Source organism: Equus przewalskii, chromosome 5 (genome assembly GCF_037783145.1).
Source record: "Equus przewalskii isolate Varuska chromosome 5, EquPr2, whole genome shotgun sequence".
Lineage (NCBI taxonomy): Eukaryota > Metazoa > Chordata > Mammalia > Perissodactyla > Equidae > Equus > Equus przewalskii.
Window position 1 is genome coordinate 53,188,408 of NC_091835.1, and position 21,688 is coordinate 53,210,095.

The following is a 21,688-nucleotide window of genomic DNA, read 5'->3' on the forward strand; positions in this document are numbered from 1 at the left end:
TAATCCAGAAGTGGGCAAACAATAGCCCATAAGTCACATCTTGCCGTATCCATTCATCTACGGCTCCTTTCCCGTTAGTAATTGCTAGAACAGTTGTGATATGGCCTGAAAAGATGAAATATTAACTATCTTGCTCTTTATAGAAAAAGTTTCTTCATCCCTGGAAATGACCAATCACTTCCCTACTAATGGGTGACAATTTCTTTATTATACGTTAATAGCTGACATATGTAAAAATCTGTTTCTGGCTACTTATTTCATTCCATTGATATGCCTACTTAATTCTATGCTAAGACCACACTTACTTTGTCTTCAAATTCACCTCTTAAATATTTTTAACTTGAGTTGACATTTTTTTTCTTTCTGCTTTTTCTCCCCAAATCCCCCCAGTACACAGCTGTATAATTTTAGTTGTGGATCCTTCTAGTTGTGGCACATGGGAAGCCGCCTCAGCATAGCCTGACAAGCAGCGCCATGTCCACGCCCAGGATCGGAACCAGCGAAACCCTGGGCCGCCGAAGCGGAGCGCACAAACTTAACTACGTGGCCATGGGAACCGGCCCTTTGAGTTGACATTTATTTACCTATTCCACAAATACTTAGTGAGAAGCCACTGTGTGTGAGACACTGTCCCAGATCAGGTATGCAGCGGTGAACCAAACAGACAAAGTCCTTGCCCTTCATTTGTTTCAGTAGAAACAAACACGAATACATATAAAAATGTCAAGTGGGGTTCTACGAAGAAAAAAAAAGCAAGTGAAGAGGAGACAGAGGGAAGGTGTGGCTACTTGACATAGGGTGGTCACTGAAGGCCTCTCTGAAGACTAGGCAGGGAACTGAAAGAAGCCAGGAAGATCCCTGGGAGAGGAGGGCATGCCACAGGTGTAAAGGTGCTGTGATTGGAGTATGTCTGGGATATGTGAGGATCAGCAAAGAAGCCACTAGATGTAACAGCGAGCTGGCCAGGAGGAGAATAAGAGGACGTGGGGAAGGGTCGGTGGGCAGGGGAGAGGCCCAATCATCTAGGGGTTTTACTCTGGGAAGAATCTGAGCAAAGGAGTGACCTGAACCAACATTCTTCTCCTTCTTCTCTTTTTAAATCATTTGGCTGCTGTACGGAGAAAAGATGGAGGCAGGGGGAAGAGTGGAAGCAGAGCAACAGGTTCCGAGGCTATTGCAATAATCCAGATGAGAGTTAACGGTACCTAGGAGCAGGGTCGTAGTGATGCAAGTGTTCAGAAGTAGTCATATTTTTGGCATTTTAAGGTTAGAGCTTGCAGAATTTGCCAAAGGACTGGATTTAGAGTGTAAGAAAATAAAGTTAACAGACAACACCAAGGTTTTTTCCTGAATGCCTAGGTTGAATAACGGAAAAGCCATTTACTGAGACGCAAAAGACTTGAAAGGAATTCGTTTTGAGACATGGGAGTGAATGAAGAGTTTGAGGCTGGATACGCCAAGTGGAGATATCATGTAGGCAGTTGGATATGTGAGACTGGACATCAGGGAAGGGTCCAAGCTTCAATCAGCCTGGTATTAAAGTTAGGCGAGTGGATGAGATCAGCAAGCAAGAGATTGTAGACTTCTCCCCAAGAGAAGGGAGCAAGTCTAAGGTTTGCACCTGGCACATTCCAATATTAAGAAGCTGGGAAGATTCAGAGGGAGCAGCAAAGGAGACTGAGAAGGAGTGGCAATGAGGTGGGAAGCAAAAAGAGCGAGACCGATGTCCTGGGGCCTAAGGGAAGAAGTGTTTCAAGAAGAAACTGACCAACTATGATAAATGCTGCCAATGATCTGAAGAGCAGAAAGTACGATGCAGGACAGGCTCCAACCAAACATCATTCGAGAAGAGTCAAACAAGTGTTCATTCCAAGTGGGCACCATCATTACAATTCAGCATGAAAGTTGAGGAGAAAAAGAGAATTACAACTGAAGGAAAGGTGCTATATGAAGAATAAGATTTATAGAATACTTTATACTCTTCACTTCCCTGCAATGCTAGCTAATGAGGCCACATGAAAAGAAGTTCTTAAAAATGAGACTTTTCAATGGCTCGTTCAACTTAAGAAAGTCAAGAAAATTATAGAATCAAATCATCAAGCAAAGAAAACCTATTCAATCCTACCAAATTAAAGAACTTGGAAAGGTGTGTTTCAAAGTACATATAAATTTTACCTTTACTCCTACTTTCTACCCATCTGGTAAGCTAAGTAAAGGGAGAGAATGGCTTAAGTGATCTATCTGAAAAGGAAATACTCTGATTTGTCTTGTTAAGCAGTGATTGATGGGACTATGACATGACAGTGGGTTAGGGGTGCCTCTAAGTTATTTCTTAGTCTAATTTCATTCTGCCAATACATCTCTTAGAGTACTATTGGCCATTAGAGAATCCTGAAATTGATAGCAAAATTGGGAACATCTTTAAAAGAAAAAATATAGTATGAGGCTAACATTGACCACAGCCCACTCACCTCCATGTGCTTTCTAATAATGACACAAATCCCCTAGCTTTTGAAACAGCAACCAATTATAAAGGCAAGGAAAAGCACTTCTCCTCTACAAACACCAATTTAGCTGAACTGGAACGTAGATCACAGCGGGCTCTCATTAAACACTCTGAAGGAGAGCAGAACAACTTTTCATGGGTCTACTAGCTTTGCTACCTGCCCAAATCTGGTGTACTTACAGGACATGGATGCTGTCTCTATTAGGAAATCAGAATGGAACAAGTATGTGAAATAATCTAGCACCAGTTTATTCAAAACAGTCTTTCACAAAGTTTTTTTTATATGGGTCTCAACAAGACAAAAGACAAGGGGGTACAAACAGGAAAGCGAAAGATACTAATTAGGGCGACTCTTTAGAGAGCTTTACCCCGACCAAACAAAAAGAACCTGGTCATGCTGACTCCAGAGAAAGATAAGAAAGGTGGCAGGTGGCGTGAGCGCCACCACATACTAATATTTCATTTGCCTTCATGATTGTTCTCCAAATTCTACTAAAATAATCATCTGCTTTGTGCTGGCTGGACCCTGACTAAAGCACTGGGTTCCATCCCAAATGCTATACTTTTAAAACACTGACAAATTAGAGAGAACCCAAAAGTGTACTGAAAATAACAAGGAGGAGCCGTTGTGGGAATCACTGCATTGGGCTGCGGCAGACTTCCCAGCTCTGCTACTGGCTAGACAGTCACCGTGTACTAGCAAAGTCATCTCTCTGGAACTCAGGGGCAAAATTCTGAGGTCAACCTAGATGATCTTAAATTCCTTTAAATTGTATACTTTTAAACACCCACATCTTTGCTGAACTGAATCATTTTATGTTGCTGCAGAAGGAAGAAATGGGTAAAAATTATAATACATAAAAATTTGGCTCAATATAAGATCCTTTAACAATTAAAGTTGTGCAACAATGATACTAGTTGTCTCAAAAAATAGTGAGAACATTGTTAATGGAAATAGCAGGTGCTTACGACTGTGACCTATATGACTATCAGTTTCTTCCAACTCGGAGATCCTATGATTCTTTAGGTCCAATTTACCAAACCTCTTTTCTCCAGATTATCTTCACCATTTCTCAGTGATGTAAATCAGTTGTTCCAGGATTTCATAACTTTGTTCTGATATCTGAATTTCGTCCATCTCTATGTCAAGTCACTATTGTGCATGCCCAGCTTCATAAACATGATTTCTGGCTCTTGCCTGTGCTGAATGGTCTCCTTTTTGGTTATCTTCAACATTATTATTTGATATAGGTCTTGGGGAAGCTTTTTGAAATTGTTTTAAAGGCTACATATACCCTTGTAATAATACCGGTGATGTTACCATGATATGGACGAAATGGATGATGTTACCAACTCTCTTAGTGCCAAGGACAGCTAAGAGCTTTAACTGTATTATATCATTGAATCCTCCTAATAACCCTATGAGGAATGTGTTATTATTGTATTCATTTTACAAATAAGGAAACTCGGAGTCAGAGAGGTAAGTACCCTGCCCAAGGTAACTGAGCTAGTAAGAGGCAGAATCGGGACTTGAACTCTGGTCTGGCTAACACCTGTAAAACGCCTACTCTTAACTACTATGCTCTGCATAGTTCTCAAAGCAGTTCTCAAAGTGTGGTCCCTGGACCAACAGCTTCAGCATCACCTGGGAACTTGTTAAAAATGCCAAGTCTTACAACTACCGAATCAGGAACTCTGGGGGTGGGGTCAGCAGTCTGTGTTTTAACAAACCCTCCAGATAATTCTGACACTCACCACAGTTTGAGAACTACTGCTCTACTGAACTGGAAATTTGCCTAGAAGGTCACATTCCACTTATTTAACCACATTTTTTGTATTTGAATTTGAAAGTACGTGGTGACCCTTAATCATTCTTCAAGGGAAGAAAGACTAACTCCAGATATGGAAATGTCATGTTTCCTGTCCCTTCCAGAAATAGGAAGGGTGATTCCTTGCCATTCTTCGTGAGAGGATAAGAGAATTGCTGCTTTAAAATATGAATAAGATGGAAACAAGAAGGAAAGAAAAAAATGCTTTTGCAGTAGAGCTAAGCTGTTGTGGTTAGACATAATGAGTGAATAAACCAAGATCTTGAAATTCCCATAGAGCCTTTATATAACAAATAACATTGTCTACTTAACCAAAATAGTTAAAACAAAAATTCTTCCTACATGCATACTTTCTTAAAAAAAAAAAAGAATATCTACATCTTTGCCTTATGAACACATCAATGGAAAGAGTGTTTCCAAGGTAGCATAATCAATGGCAATCATCATCAGCTTTCTTTGGTTTAAAAAGTAAAAGTCCTTTAACTTGGCAGCTCAGGCTGCCTAGAATGTGACCTTGGTCTTTTTCAAGCTTCTCTTTAGTCTGTAGCACTGTGCAGCTCTGCAAATCAGTCTATAATCTCTTTAATATCTTCCCACACGTGCAATTTTAAAGCTCAGTCATCGGCACATAAACTATCCTTTACTTCAAGGTCTCTGGAGATACTTGTAGCGGATCAGATGTAGGGCTTCACAAGGTCATGGCGGTACCTATGAGTGGTGTGTAAGTCCTGTGTAAAACAGGATGATTTCTCCCCAGGGGCAGGTTTACCTGAGAAGGGTAATGAGTGGCTTGTAGTTACACAGAAATGACGTAAAATAGGAACTGCCTAACTTTACACATGCTCGCACACAGCAGAGCTCACTCATGCTACACCACATCAGAAGTAAAGATAAGCACACTTCACCTGCAAGCCTTGACTAGATAAGAGTTCCTGGACTGGAACAATACGTGACTTATTGTATCATCCAAGATTTTTCTCTGATGTCCGGGTCTGCAGTCGATGTTTTATTATATCCCCTTTGATTTCCCTCCTTCCAGAAAGGATTGTGGAGAGGCAGTGAGCTAATGGATAACAGTTGGCATCCATTCTTATAGGACAGTGGAAATATGGACCTCACTAGCTCCTCTCCAAATACATCTAAAGGAAGACCGGTAAAGCTACCAGTACTCAGGAATGCGGGAAGCCAGAGGACTGGGACAGGCCACCATAAGTCATAAAAGTTCTAAGCAGTTATCTATACACTATCTTCTACTGGTGAAACTCTTACTTGAACATTAAGTCTCATAATTGTAAATGGAAAACTAGAGAATATCCCAAAAAAACCCTAAAATAATACACCCTGGATGTTATGATAATTCAGAACGCAAAAAAAAAAAAAGGTTAAGATATATTAACTGAAATTTAGTGCTATCTATCAAGGAGATCCCTTCCTTCCTTTCTTCAGTCATTCATCATTTACACAATATTAACAGAGCAAAAACATATGCTGGACAGTATCTAGAAAATGCCAACCAGCTCCACATGACCTCCCAATCCCCCCAAGAAAGCCAAACAAGAGGAAACGGACTCAAAGGAAAAAGCAGAATATATTTTGATGGACATGAGTAAAAAGCACCAGATGCTTCAATTACTGGAGCACACTTCCAAAGCAGACTCCGAACAGCCAACAGCGAGCAATGCTGAGTCCCGAGTAGTCTGGTCACGTAGCTATCTGTCTGAAAGCGGGAGTCAGGACCTCTTGAGATCTCTTCCGTCTATGGTTTGTAATTGCATTCATGAGAAGAGGGTGAATACAAATTGACCTCTGCCAAATGTCTTCTCTAACCAATGCAAAAAGGCCACTAAAATTGCATTTAATAACAGACCAACACAGTTAGATGTAAAAGTAGAAATGAACACTTTGTTGCTATCAACACTGTACTTGGCATTTTGTGTATATTAAATCATTAAATCTCACTCACAATCTTGTGAAACCCATTCACAACTTTTTGAACGCAATGGATTACATCCAAAGATAGCAGATTTAATTCCAAGTTTGCACCCAGATGCTTGACACTGTTTAGTCAAAATACATATCAATGACCTCATTAAACATGAAGTAGTATTTAAAGAATTCAAAGTGTAAAGAATTTAAAAGTCAAAGTATTTAAAGAAGTCAAAGTGTAACTTACCCTTGCCATATCTACCAGGAAGTTCTCAAATAATTTCCAAATGTGGTTACTTGTGTAGATTTCTTTCATTTCCACTTCAGTGTCAACGTAACAGTGATTAACAAAATTCACATACGCAATTTTAACCTGTGCGAGTTTCAAATGCAAAAGAGAGTGAGTTTTCCTTATTGTTCAATTTGTAAATATCGTTATGAAAAATTAAATAAAATCTGTGTTAGTTCCTATAGTCGATTATAGAAAGCATTCCCATTTCCCTTCTTTTATTACAACTCTCTATGCCTGACCCAGGGTAAACGCATGGCCTCGTATCCCATTCCCCAGTGACTGGGGTGCCAATGAGCACTTCTCTTAAACCCAGTCTATCACATTGGAGACACTAAGAGTTAAAAGTGCTCCCTGTCCCCCTCCTCTCCCCTCCTCCTTTCCTCTCCCTCTCCTCTCCCCTTCTCTTTCTGTCTCTGTCATTCTCTCTCTCCTTCTGCTAAAGTGGAACAAGGTAAACCTGAACTCCAAGCCATCTTCTCCAGGTGTGTAGAGGAAAATTATGCTCAAAAGAAGAGAATGAGGCAAAACCACAAAGGAAAAGGGAACAAGAGATGGAAAGAATTCTGATATTGTTTGAACCTCCTGATCCATCTGAACAACTATCCTTCAAATTCCCAAATATAAGAGTCAATAAAATTCCCTTTTTTTATTTAACCTAGTTTCAGTTAGGTTTCTGTCACTTGCAACCAAGAGAGTTTTAATATAATGTTTAAATGTGTTGACTAAATAATACTTTATTGCCATTCGAAAATATATTATTTTTTTTTTTTTTTGAGGAAGATTAGCCCTGAGCTAACTGCTGCTAATCCTCCTCTTCTTGCTGAGGAAGACTGGCCCTGAGCTAACATCCATGCCCATCTTCCTCTACTTTATATGTGGGATGCCTACCACAGCATGGCTTGCCAAGCAGTGCCAGGTCCGCACCCAGGATCTGAACCAGTGAACCCTGGGCCGCCGAAGCAGAACGTGCGCACTCAACCGCTGCGCCACTGGGCAGGCTCCCGAAAATATTTTTTTAATTGATATTCATAACAGTTTACATCATTGTGAAATTTCAGTTGTACATTATTTCTTGTCTGTCACCACATAGGTGCTCCCCTTCAACCCCTGTGCCCACCCTCCACCCCTCTTCCCCTGTAACCACTGTACTATGTCTGAGAAGAAACAGGCTCACAGTTTACAAAAAAAATTGTATTATTTTAAGAGGTAGTAAAATTCCTTTCCAGATTTAGCAAAATTCCTCATAGAGGACTGAGCTGAGTCTCACCAACATATACCATTTCTAAAGTGTGTAGGGCAGTAGTTTTTGTCTTTCATTCTCTTTCACCCTTTCTTTTTCTTTCTTCTTTTATGAAAATGTGATGAAAGTTATAAATCTCCCCAGGAAAATGCATATACATAAAAAATCAGGTAAATAGTTTCAGGGATTCATGGCATCCAAGTTAGAACAATGATGAATACAGGGCCAGCTTTCATGCCCTTAGTGTTTACTTCTTCTTGACTGAGGTCTAAAACAAACCTTCAATGACAGGGTACCTGTGCCAAGTACCGATCACAGGGTAGGGAGACATCCGAGCCATTCAGTGCATCATCATAATCATCTTGACAGCAGCTAATATTTATTCATTGTCTGCTACATGGAAAACACCTTCAGCATTTTGTATGTTAAGTAATTAACAAGTTTTGTGGGGTTTTTTACTTATATTAAGTAAGTAATATCTTACTTAATTTACTAATCCTCCAACAATCTTATCAGGAACACACTATAATTATTTCACTTTAAAATTGTGGAAATTAGATTAGAAAGGTTAAGTAACCTGTTGGGTCAGTCACACAGCTGAAAGTAATAGATCCGGGATTCTGATTCATTCTTTAATTCATTCATTCATTCACTCAAAACATATTAATCGAGCGTAGACAGGCTCAGACAATATAACAGTGAACAGAGACAGACCTAGTTGTCATCCTCATTGACTTTATAATCTTGGGAAATGATGTGAGGGCTACAGATGTTTGTTAACTAACAAAATTGACATGTGAAATTTCTAATTATAAACTCTTGTAGCCTCCACTATGGGAGGCCAGGGAAGTCTTTCCTGAAGAAGAAATGCTTGAATCAAGATCTGAAGGCTGAAGAGCAGTGAAGCAGGTGAACATAATACGTGGTCAGAGAGAACTGCATGTGGGAAGAGGCACGGCCAGAATTAGGATCTCAAATAAAGACTCACCCATGGATCTAATCACTACACTACGCTTCCTTTCTTTGCCATCTTATTTCAGATCAATCAAGGCATGAAGCACCCTTGGTTTGAGGTGTCAATAATTCCACAAAATTTCCCAAAAATATAACTTCAAGTCCATCACTATATAGGACTATCTGGAAGTAGAAAAGTTAACTAACTAACTTGACACCTTTTAAGTTACTGTGATTTAAAATATGTGGATTTATATCATACTCAGTGTATCACACATTTATGAACTTTGCAACAATATGCCACAACAGTAGAAAAGAAAGAAAATGTTGCAATGTACATTCCTGGAAGCCTCATTAATCCTGTTGGCAGACAACCAGTTTCTAATGAGTTTCTTCCCTATCATCAGAGCCAAACTAAGACAGAGGGTAAAAGATAATGTGTGAATAAAACACAATACGTGTCCATATTTCCAAAAATGCATCTATTCCATAAAGCAAGGTAAATCTACCGAGTCTAACAGGTTATCCTGCAGCACCATCCTAGCCTCTCCTAGCGATGATGGTGAATGATTTATGAAGCATCTATTTTATGCTCAAGAACATACCTGAGGTTACGGTTTGATCATACTGCCATACTTAGAACTTAAGAGACTCCTGTAGTAGCTTCCAGTAAACCAACAGTGGCTATACTTTAAAAAGGTTTATTATCTTTCATAGCTTCTCGTAGAACTAAAAAAGTAAACTTTTTCATGCTCTTTTAAATTTTCGTAGCTATATAGTTAAGTACAATTTCTTGACTAAATATATTATCTCATTATAAACAGTAGGATGGGGATTTCTGGTACTTATGCACTTAAAAAAGTAATAACAATTCTATAGCTGCTGAGCTCTTGCCAGGCTTACCTCAGGGATGCAGTCGTCATGGGTCACCACCCTCACTATGTCGTCCAGGGGCAGAAGGGAATTGCACTTGATTTCAGTGTAGACATTTTTCCCCTCTGTGCATGCTGCCAGCAACTCTACAAGGGTGATGTGGTAGGCCAAGGGGCCACTCTCATCCCCTCGGTCTCTCTCTGAACACATCATATGGAGAAGGATGGGAAATGATGCTCTGTCATTGTAAAATATCAGGACATCTTCACCCCCATTTATCAACTGAAATGATAATAAGAGAGTCTACATAGCAGTCCAAATGTTCATCCTTGCAGTTATTTCCAAAGGCTTGGTCTATCTGGAAACACATGTATCTCTTTGTGAAAACACAGACCATATTACACAAGAACTATACCAAGGCAGGATGGTAAAAGGATTCCAGTCAGGCACCAAGTGATTAGCTACGAATGTTATCAAAACTAGTCGGGGAGCTATGGGAGAGGTGGATGGGGGCAAGAACTAAATGACACAGATGATAGTAAATTGTTCATCAGAGAGTTGCCCACAGAAATTAAACCTGCAAAGTATTCGAAGAAAGATATTTCCCTCTACTTCAAATGGAAGACTCTATTGCCAAAGCATGAGAATTCTCATAAGTCTAATTTTACTAAAGCAGAATAAGATATCCTCAGCCCCTTCAGTACTGACAGAATAAGTAAGCAAGTACATTGAGCCAAATGCGACTCTACAAGAATCTGAAAATTCCATGTGTCATGCATGGGCATCAGTAGAGAATGGAAGTGAAAGCAGAGATGGGACAAATAAAGAGAAAAAGAAGACTTTTAAGAAAGAGAGACAAAGAAATAAATAAGTAGGGGCTTTTAGGACAAAAATTTTCCTTCCTATTTCGTTTATATAATTTTAGTGGAGAATTTCAGCAGATGGCAAATTACCTTTTATTGCTCAAACTCCATAACGTCTCATTGTCTATCTATTATCAGTACTAATTTTCTGACTCCAATGTGAGATATTTTGGTGGGTAACACAGCTTATATATTTTTTCTCTATTTTATTTAAACTGATCACATTTAAATTGATAAGATAATTCATTGGCTTACTTTGAAAGTTTTGTTGAAAGAGAATGTATATGTGTCAAAAATATGCATTATACATTAATACAATATAATATTACAAATACTTCTTGACACATAGAGACACTTCACCTAATAAGTATCATAGGACAGGCTTAAATATTTGCTGCTTTCCCATTTTCTTTCTTCCCTTGATGATGATAGTACAAATTCAAACTACCTTCCACATTTCTAGACAATGAAGAACTAATGTTAACGTAAATGTAAATAAGAAAAAGGGAAATTTTACAAGTTTTAAGTGTTCCTTAAAATGTTTAATAACAGTAACTTATATTAAAATTTCAAAGTTTTAAGCTGAATTAATTTTAAGATTTCTATGGGGCAGAAAGGACTCATATTGTATCAAAGTAGAAATCATCCCCATTCCCAAATTTAAGGTATCTAATTATGAAAATCGCCCTAACTCAATATAATCTACTACATAATTGTTTGGTATCCATGGCTGAAATCTGCCTTAATCCATACAAGCTTTTAGAGAAACATCAGGTCACAGATCAATGATTTACCCCAATGGGCTCAAAGAGCTGTCAGTTCCCCAACGTATCACTAGGTTCCTGGTGAGTAACTTATTCATTGCATAAATCTCGCTCAATGTCAAACATCCCAATGAAAAGAGCAAATAAATGAAGTACTCCATCCATTTCTCTTCTTAAATTTTTATCTTACTCTAAATAGCCAAGTTTTCACATGTAATACATCACTGATGGATAATTTCTACCAATTAGTTTAATTCCCTTCAAAGCTCTCGGCAAATAGTAGCAGAGAACATCCATTCTATATTTCAGGAACAGAATAATAAAGGCACTGGGAAAGCAGAGTTTAATCCATTTTTCTTATATTGTGAAATCTTAAAAATATAAAAATTTTCCACTTTCATTCTAAATAATCTATAACATTTCAGTGGATTACCTATTACTTAAAAACACACAAATACATTGAGGATCAAAAAGAAAAATGAACTCTCAGAAAATTATAAAATCAACTTACGATATGTTCTTTCATTAGATTTAAGCAAAACATATTTGTGCTTGTTAAGCAGTCATGATTAAACTGCTTTCCAAACCTACGATGTTGGTGGTTTTTTTCATTCTAAATCAACAGAAAACACATATTTGAGCATATTGTTTATGTGAAGCTGATAAAATGCAAACGGAGAACATACCTCTGTCATTACCATATCCTGGCATTTCTTCACATATTTGCCATCTGCTTTTACAATCGTTTGCAAAAACCTCAGGTACTCCACGTGGCGGCCGTGCGTCTCGATGCAGTGCACGAAGTGCTGCACAACTCTCTCGCTAATTTCATTGCACAGATGGTAATTGTTCATGAAGATGTGCCGCATGGTTTCTGCTTCAAGGAGCTAAACAGAGAGGAATGTGCCCTTGTAATTCTGACAAGATCAATTTTCAATTTTCTATTCTACTGTACTCAGACTAACTTCCCTGCTTGTGATCAGTTGTATATTTTATGCAAAGCCATGGTGAGTTTTCTGTGCTAGTCTTCTACAAATGCAATGAGATAATTTACCATTAAAAGAAAACTGAGCTCACAAAGGAATCTAGTTGGAAAAAGGAGCTTATTATCATAAAGGTCAACATGGTGGCAACAGTATTCTTGAGATTAATTTAATTTTCTATTTTTCAAAGTTAGCACTTCCCTAGTATTCTCTGACACTCATTTTACAAAGCAGAAGTAACTCCACCTTTGAGTTTTCCATATTTATCTTACTCATGGCATTGTAGAGTCAGTTCTTTGTTCTATTATACTTTTTTCCTAAGATTAAGCTATATACATTTAAACGAAATTGTCATTTGCAGGTAAAATTTGTGTAATTTTTCAAGTCTCTTTAAATATTTTCCTAATGGAAATAAAAGATAATCACTTTTAGAGAACTCCTACAAGGAAAGAAATGAAGTGGTGAAGATTAATAAAATTCTATTCATCAATGCTGCTAAAACCAATGTGAGGGACACTTTACTATAAATACTAGAAGTCTTTAAAATACTTACACCAGGAGTTAAAAACAAATTCAGGTGTTTATGAAGGAGAACTTGATTCTGTGGATTTCCCCGACAGAAATTCTGCAGGAATGTATGGGCCAGATTCATTACTTCATTCATCTTTTCATCGTTCTGTAAGTTAAAGAGTAGCACATGAGACAGCAGAACAACATACCAGAGCAAAAATATTATCAAAAAATACGTTCTTTCGCATGCACACTTCTCCTCTCTGCCATTGTTGTATGCTCCCCTTTCTCTGTACCCTTTATTTCTACACTTCTCCTGGTTACCCCCACTATATCCCCTCACTCCTGTTTTCTAGATGTTTCTCACCTTATCTTTACTTCTCCTATTATCTGTTCTGCTTCACTCTTTCAACCTGCTTATTCTTTCACAGTCCATCTGTCTTTCTCCCCAGCCTTTCTGCATGTCCGCTACATTTCCCCATCTCTGTATAGAGTGCCTCTTTCTCCCCTCCCACCTTTTGCTATTTAATTTGTCTCTTACTTCCATCTCTTCCTTTTTCTCTTTGCTTTCTCCTCTCCTCTTTTCTCCTCTCTCTCTTTGTCCCCCTCGTTCTAAACACATGTACTGTTTAGTCACTTTCCTTATTCACTATCATTTTCCAAAGTCCCACAATACTATCATTTGCTTATAGAATCTCAATAAGAAAATTAAGTCTCAAAACTTAGAAAGAATGCAAAGTTCTCTTCTTAAAAATGGTCTTTTAACAATATCACTGAAACCACCTAAATTTTTTCTGGTTAGTTGATTGTCTCACTTGTCATGTGATCAGTGTCAGATACAAGATGGACTCGTTTTGAGTAGTAGTTCATATTAAATAATTTCAATGTTTTCTTTTTTCCCTAATCTAAGAGTCTATAGTTTATGCCATCTATAACAAAACAAACAGCCTAAGATTATTAATAGACCTATTTCCTCCTATTTAAAAGAGGAATGAATTAACTAGACTAATAAGCCAAAAAAAAAATCCATCCCTAACTTAAAAACAGGAAATTTTTATTTCCAAATCTGCTAACACTTTCCTTTACTTGTGTAACCCGGGGATAGTCAAAAGAGATCAAAGGGACTTCAGCCACAGGAATACCCAATTCCCACTGAAAAGCTGGCCGGTACAAAAGAACACCAAGGCCAGTTCTACTGTATTTGATACTTCTTTGAAATTCTCATCTTATTCTTTTTTTTGTTTCTGAACAATCCAGTTATTAAAACTGAGCAAACTTACAAACACAAAGGAGTAGTAAAATAGTCAATGCTACAGTTATATTATTAGAAGAAGCAATTGATCACATGTCCAATGTCCATGTCACAATATCAAAGATAAAATAATGCGGATAACAAGTGCTAAGGATTTAATTCCTTTTGTTACCTTTCAATGCCTTTTATTACATTCTCTGCCACACTATGAATTATGCCACCTAAGGAATGGTAGCATTTATAAATTTACATACTAAAAAGCAACTAAGTCAGAGGAGTGAAAGTACAAGTGGGGAGGGCATCCATACAGAGAGGCCTGGCATGGTTCATTGGTGTCCAAAAGAGATAAAGAAGGCATCCACCTGGGGGTGTCAGAACCTGAGTGAGGTACAGAGGGCATTCGTATGGAGGAGTGGGCAGCAGTAGTGAAGGAAGATTAGTTAATACAGAGTATTAATAAATGAGTAACTATATTAACACACACACATATTTCCTAGCTTTGTCTATTTAGAGGGCCTGGAGGGACAAAACTCTAACAGCAATAAGTAAACTTAGTTCTCAGAACTTTGCTTCTAAATACAATTCCGGGACTACTTAAAGAGATGGCTGATATCAGAGGTGGAGCAAGAAGAATGCAAGATGAGCCTGGAACATTTTAACGTGCAAAACAGCAAGGAACTACTCAAAGAATGATAAGGACATGTTAGAGGACAGAGAAGCTAGCTTGAAGAGGCTCCACTCGCCAAATCTGAGACAACCTGAGAATTGAAATAAATAATGAAAGAAACCTAATATAACCTATTGAAAAAATGAGCATCCACAAGTCCATACTGATGAAAATAAATAACTGAACAAATGGAAAGTTTGATGAAGAATGGGATATTTTACTTAGTTTCAAAGAGCCTCTCCACAAAATACTTATTCATTACAAAGCAAAAACGAGTACTTCACAGTGGAGAATCCTGGCAGACACCGCCTTAATCAAGGGATCATAGTGAACACCAGCAGTAAAGGGACAAATTAAAATCGTGTGCAGCCTGACAGGAAGTGGTGGGAAGAACTTAGTGTCACTTGTTACATTCCTGCCAAAGATGCATAACTGAATCTAATCACAAGGAAACCTCAGATGACCCAAATTAAGGGACAGTCTTCAAAATAGCTGGTCTGTCTTCAAAAGTGTCAATGTCATGGGGGATTCAGGATGAGATTTAACCAGCCATGAGGACCAAACAGCAATTGTATGTGAAGTGGATCTTTTTGTCAAACAAGACACGACTGGGATAATGGGAGAAATGTGAACGGCGCATGAGGATTAGGTGGGAGTAGAGTGTCATGCTCTTTCCTGATTTGGAAGGTTGTCGTGTGGTTATGTAGAAGAATGTCCTTGTTTGTAGGAAATACACACTAAAGGGCTCAGGTGTGACAGGGCATCAGGTTGGCGACTTACTTTCACATAAGTCAGGGGAAAAAATTCTTCGTAACTTTGCGATATATTTGAAACTGTATCAAAATGAAAAATTAAAGAGAAAAGTAAGACCTAACCTTTTCATAAGGGATCTGCAGAAGATCCAACACCACTGAGTGAGCTCCCATATTTTTCAGTAATCGTTGATGCTGATTCCGACACTTTTTGTTCTGTACACAGAGCTTACTTAGCCTAATCAAAATCTTTAAAAAGAAGAAGAAAAGCAATAAGTATAACAAATATACTATGTTAGCAAAAATTCCTGCCACGCAAACATAAACCCATATAAAAGTATTTTACATCTGCTGACCTCCTTTACAATCCGGTAGTTATTGCTCTTATTGCTGTCAATCTGAGGTTTCTTTGTTCCATCTTGCACTGGACTTAAAATGTGTGATTCCTAAAACAAACATAAATATGTATTTTTATATATTTATAACTTTGTAATAAATAAATTTATTTTGTAATAAATACATTTTTTATTATTTTGAATTTATTATTCAACTTACATGTTTCCTTTGTACTTTTTTACCCCATAAAAAGTTCCTTGGCTTGAATGAGTTAAGCAAATTACCACTTCCCAATAACAAGCAAAATACAACATAAATGGCACTACCAATAGTTAATGAATTAAGTTAAAAAGGAAAAGTTATTACACATAACGTGACCAGTGTATTTTCTTACGCTAAATATATCAAACATATCATGGCCTTATATTGCCTAAAGGAGAAGGAATAGTCAAAACCCAGGGCATAAAAAGTATAATTTTATCATCAGGTATGAACTGCAAGGGAAAAAAGAGTGAAGGAGCATATCATAACAGCTGAAAAACACTTCAGGGATGGGAGGAAAGAACACCTTAACCCAGGAATTCTCTGCCAGGTTACCAAGACATCTTCAAGAGTCACGACTTGGAGTGAACCAAGCATGCACAGAATCATGAAAATGAAGAGAGGAAAATAAAATTTAAACTTAAAATATTTTAAATTAATGAAGCTTGCTAAGAGGACCTGAAACATCAAAAATGTTCCATTATAACAACCATTATCTGTAGCAGTACAATAAAAAACAAATATAGGGAGTACAAATATTTTAAATATCAACTACTGGAGTCATCATTTGAAAATAAGACCCAGTTACAAACAATTTAATACATGAACATTTATTAAGATTTAATACACACCTGGTACCAGACAATGGTGAATGGATCTAAAAGAAATAGAAGATATGAGCCTTCCCACAAGAAAATCACAGTCTACCTAAGAAAACAGGGGGAAATAGGAAAATAAGATTTGAACTGAGCAGAATTCACTATTCAGAGAGACAGAGAGGAATAGCGACAGCTTTGGACAGCTTTATGAAGGAGGTCAAGTTTAAGCCAAGGTCTTGAAAGACGAAAACTATTTAGTTAAGTATGAGAGACGTGTGGGAGGGCAGGGGGACACTTGTCAGGTGAAGAAGTCACCTTAGCCAAAGGGAAGGCAGAAAGAACAATTAAAACAGTGTGTAGAAAATGGCAGGAACTGACAGTGCACATTGCAAGAGAGTGGGCAAGTAGGCAGAGCGGGGTCTGATTACCTCCCTAACTTATAATATTACAAAATTGTGCTTGGGATGAATGCCAAGTTCAACCTGGGTCAAAAAACACCCTAAACTTCTGACCATATTGATGGTGTCGGGCTCAAACAGTAAAGGGGACCCCAATCTAAGCTCAGGAAAAAGTAACAAAAATATATGAAGCCATTCAATACAACTTCATCTGTCCCAAACTGTTGTTCCTACTGTTGTCTGTGACAAATCACAAAATCAGTGTAAACCAAGAAAGAAAAAAATACTTTCCTTGCTAGTCAAAGAATTCTGATGAAAGGCTTCAAGCAGGAGAGTGACTCGATCAGTGCTGAGCCACCACCACACCTCAGTAAGCTCTGTGTTCCTCTTTGGCTTCTCTTCAGGCAAATACTGTCCAACACGAAGGCCCCCAGGCTGACCTCCACCTTAGCAAGTAATCTCTTCTCTCATTTTACTGAGTTTACGGAAATTCCCCTACAAGACCGCTCTCTTTTCCATCAAAACTTCCAGAATCATCCACAAACCTGTCAACCTTCCCTGCTGTGTCTCAGAGAAAAAGAATTTTTGGTGCATGGATTTTAAAACTCCATCTCCCCTGCCTCCTCTCCCTGCTTCATCCCTGTTGCTTGTGCATGCGCAGTTTCTACTCTCTACGGATTCTTTCTCATCTCTTTAGATAATAGGGCCAGGTTAAGGCTAACCAAGCACTTTCAGTGATACTGCCCATCCTGGGAAGTAGTCTTGCATCTCAGATTATCACCCTCACCATATTTCTCAAAAAGATAATCTATTCCACACTGCACTAACATTGCTTTACGTGCCAATGATGCATAATTACCAAAACCTCCTTCAATATTTAATTCTCTGGTTCACTACCATTTTCTTTAAACCCCACTCTCTTTGTTTTATTATGACATGATACTCTTCAAGATTACCTTCTACTTCTCTGATCAATTTGTCTCTTACTCAATAGAATTGGAAATGCAAAAAGTAAAGGATATGAACACTGAAAGCATTCTACATGTCACCATTAGATTCCAGGGTTGTGTCATCTATCTTAATAAATACTAGGAGGGAAATGAAACAGTTCAACCTTCACCCCAGATACATAAAAAAGAAAAAAGAATGTGAGATATTGTCTGCAAGACAATAAACACTAAATGAATCCTACAAAGTTGTAGAAGAGGGGCCAGCCCAGTGGCATAGTGCTCCGCTTCGGCAGCCCGGGGTTGGTGGGTTCGGATCCTGGGCACAGACCTACATACCACTGATCAAGCCATGCTGTGTCAGCATCCCATATATGTCATAGAGGAAGACTGGCATAGATGTCAGCTCAGGGCCAATCTTCCTCACAAAAAAAAAGAAAAGAAAAGAAAAAAAGGTTGTAGAAGAAAATGTAAAACTATATATGTAAGTTAAGCCAGTGTAGAAGACACAAGGAGCACAGGTGGCTAATATGAATGGAAGATATTTAGATGGAAAAGGACTGGAAGTCAGAGAATGAGACAAACAGGGTTTGTATTTGACAGCAAAAATAATTTTCTGATGAGAAGTAGAAATTGCAAAAGCTACAAATATAATTAAATTTCCTTTCTCTGAGAACAAAGGTAGAGGCTGAACTTTTAAAAGGTCATGTTCATGGGGTTTTTTTCCTGGAAAAGAAGAAATATTAAAGAAAGCCAAGTTTGGATCACAAACCAGGATTAATATATTACCAAATCCAAAGATTGACAAAGCTCCTGAGGTAAAGAGGAGATCTTTCTGCTATATGTCAACTTTTTAAAAATCGGTTAAAAATATAGGCAAAACTTTGGCAGATATATTCAAGTTTATTTTTCAAACCATGACTTGAAGAAAAAGCAACTGTCTCGTTTTAAGAAAAGTAATCTCAGGCAAAATGTACTACATTATACGAAGTTACGCTCTTTAATTCAGCCCAGGGGAAGATATAGACAATGCTAACCTCTGTAAGTGAAGGAATTATAAAGAATAATTATTTTAATTGAAAATTGCCAGCAGTCAACACAAGGAGGCAACACTGAAGATTTCAATAAACAGCTCCTTTTAATTTCAGAAAATAATTCAATGTAATTAAACTGAACAAAAATATTAACCCATAGAACATCTGGATGATTCCAAAGCAATAATCAGGGGAATTTAAGAAATATGAAAACTACATAACTACAGTTAGTTTTTGTTTTCTTACTTTGATGCCAAAAGGCTCCAAGTAAAGGTGCTCCAAGAGTTTTCCTCCAGGAAAAGCAGAAACTGATAATATTTTTTAGATCCTATAAAACTTTGGTCCCGAGAACAGAGCAACACTTGTAGTAGATATCCAAATTATCCTTTTGACAACAGTGATGATGAATAAATATGGCCTTCCAAAAGTACTCGCACTTTATTGTAATTGCTTCCTATCATCTGGAAGAACTTGAATTTATTTCCTCTAATGGAATATGGGAAACTGCTTAGTTAAGTGATTTCATAGAAGTGGCTAGATTTTTAATTGCATATATATACTGCACAGTATTTACCATAAAAGCAGTAGATTCAGAAACAATATAGCAAGAATAGTCTAGAAGGGTCTAGAAATTTCTAGAAGAGTTTAGAAATTGGGCAGCCAGGTTCTAGGTAGAGACTCAAAAAGTGTATAGCTAGAGAGGAGGTCGAGCAAAATGGCGGGGTGAGCTGACCCGGGACTCTCTCCCCTCCAAAGTACAACAAAGGACTGGAAAAAAAAAAAAAAAAATGCCTGAATTTCAGCTAATGAACCCAATGCCGGGACTAAGAGACCTGCAGTATCAAAAGACAGAAGACGGAGCCCCTACTGCCCGCCTCGGAGGAGCTGGAACGGGGTAGGAGAGAACATCGCTGGATCCCCTAGAAACCGCGATTGCTGTGCGGGTCCGGGAAGGAGCGGGGGAGGGGCTGCACGACCAGGGGATGGTCTAGGACTCCTGCTGCTGGTACAGTGGAAACCCGCTGACGGGGGAAAGCTTCCGTGCGTGGGGACCCCATAAACACAGGGGGGAGACCAGAGAACAGAAGTGATCGAATCCAGATCGGTGTGCGAGAGAAACCGCCCCCGCCCCCGCCCCGGCAAAGCACACTAGGCACGACATCTTACCCAAAGGCAGCGAGCTCAGAACACGTGGCTCTCGACCGCCATCTAGTGGCGACAGGTGGTAACTGCAACCGAATTCTACCACCATGCGAAAAAACTGCTCCTCTACCATCCAGAAATTTATAAAAGCCCCAGACCAGAAGGAAAACAATAAAAACATAGAATTAAGTCCTGAGGACTTGGAATTAGGTAAACTAAATGAAAATGAGTTCAGAGCAGCTATAATCAAAAAACTCAATGAGGTAGAGAGAAAGACAGAGAAACAAGCCGAGTTCTGGAGTTACTTCACAAAAGAGATTGAAATTATGAAGAAGAATCAAACAGAATTACTAGAGATGAAAAACACAATGGCCCAGATAAAACAGAATACGGATTCTCTGAATGCCCGGGTAGACTCTATAGAAGAGCAAATTAGCATAATCGAAGATAGACAGGCTGAATTGCTCCAGACAGAGGAAGAAAGAGAACGAAGGATTAAAAGGAATGAGGAAAGTATTAGAGAGATAGCAGATTCAATGAGGAGAAAGAATTTAAGGATCATAGGAATTCCCGAGAACGTAGAAAAGGAAAATGGAACAGAAAGTGTACTTAATGAAATTATAGAAGAGAACTTCCCAAATCTAGGGATTCAGGGAGAAATGTGTGTAGAGGAAGCTTTCAGATCTCCTAGATTTGTCAATGTAAAAAGACCTACTGCAAGGCACACAGTAGTAAAAATGGCAAAAAGGAATGACAAAGAAAGAATACTCAGGGCTGCACGAAATAAGAGAATTACCTACAAGGGAGCCCCTATCAGACTTTCAGCGGATTTCTCTGCAGAAACCTTACAAGCTAGGAGAGAATGGAGTGACATATTCAAAGCTTTAAAAGATAAAAATCTTCAGCCAAGAATACTCTATCCAGCAAGAATATCCTTCAGATATGAGGGAGAAATTAAATCTTTTCCAGACAAACAAAAGTTAAAGGAATTTGTAACCAAAAGTCCTCCACTACAAGAAATCCTCAAGAAGGCTCTCATACTGAAAAAAGAAAAAAGGGAGAAAGGGGTCACAAACCACAGAGTAGAGAGACAGATAAATAGAAGCAGAATAGGATAGCAAATATTCAACTATAGCAATAGGATAAAGGTAAGGAAACTACCAAAGAAAAGACGATCTTATCACTCTAACTACAAACTCATAACACAAGTTGGAACAAGAAGTGAAAATAATAATTTAGGAGGGGAAGAGAAAAGGGACTAAATTAGTCTAGCCGAAGTAAGTAAGAGACCACCAGAGAACAGACTATATTATACACGAGACTCTAAATACAAACCTCAGGGTAGACACTAAACTAAACAACAGAACAGAGACACAAAACATAAATAAGCAAAAATCTAAGAAACCCAGCATAAGAAATTGCAGTAGCAAATGGGTAGGATAACGCACACAGGAAGAGAAAAGCAGGAAAGCCAGACAATGAGCAACAGATTGACAGCTTTAAGTCCACATGCATCAATAATCACTCTCAATGTAAACGGATTGAACTCTCCAATAAAA

The 21,688-nt window shown here is 38.2% G+C and overlaps 1 protein-coding gene across 2 annotated transcripts in view; it reads right to left on the reverse strand.

The window, feature by feature from the left end:
• The window catches only part of ITPR2 (inositol 1,4,5-trisphosphate receptor type 2), a 473,043-nt gene that overhangs the window by 249,438 nt on the left and 201,917 nt on the right, over positions 1-21,688 (reverse strand). For both annotated transcript variants that reach the window (XM_070620853.1, XM_070620852.1), the window contains exons 27-32: positions 15,768-15,857; positions 15,535-15,660; positions 12,784-12,906; positions 11,934-12,134; positions 9,651-9,902; positions 6,509-6,634 (exon numbers count right to left, since the gene is read on the reverse strand). In XM_070620853.1, coding sequence (XP_070476954.1) covers positions 6,509-6,634; positions 9,651-9,902; positions 11,934-12,134; positions 12,784-12,906; positions 15,535-15,660; positions 15,768-15,857 — 918 coding nt within the window. The remainder of the gene's footprint in view (positions 1-6,508; positions 6,635-9,650; positions 9,903-11,933; positions 12,135-12,783; positions 12,907-15,534; positions 15,661-15,767; positions 15,858-21,688) is intronic.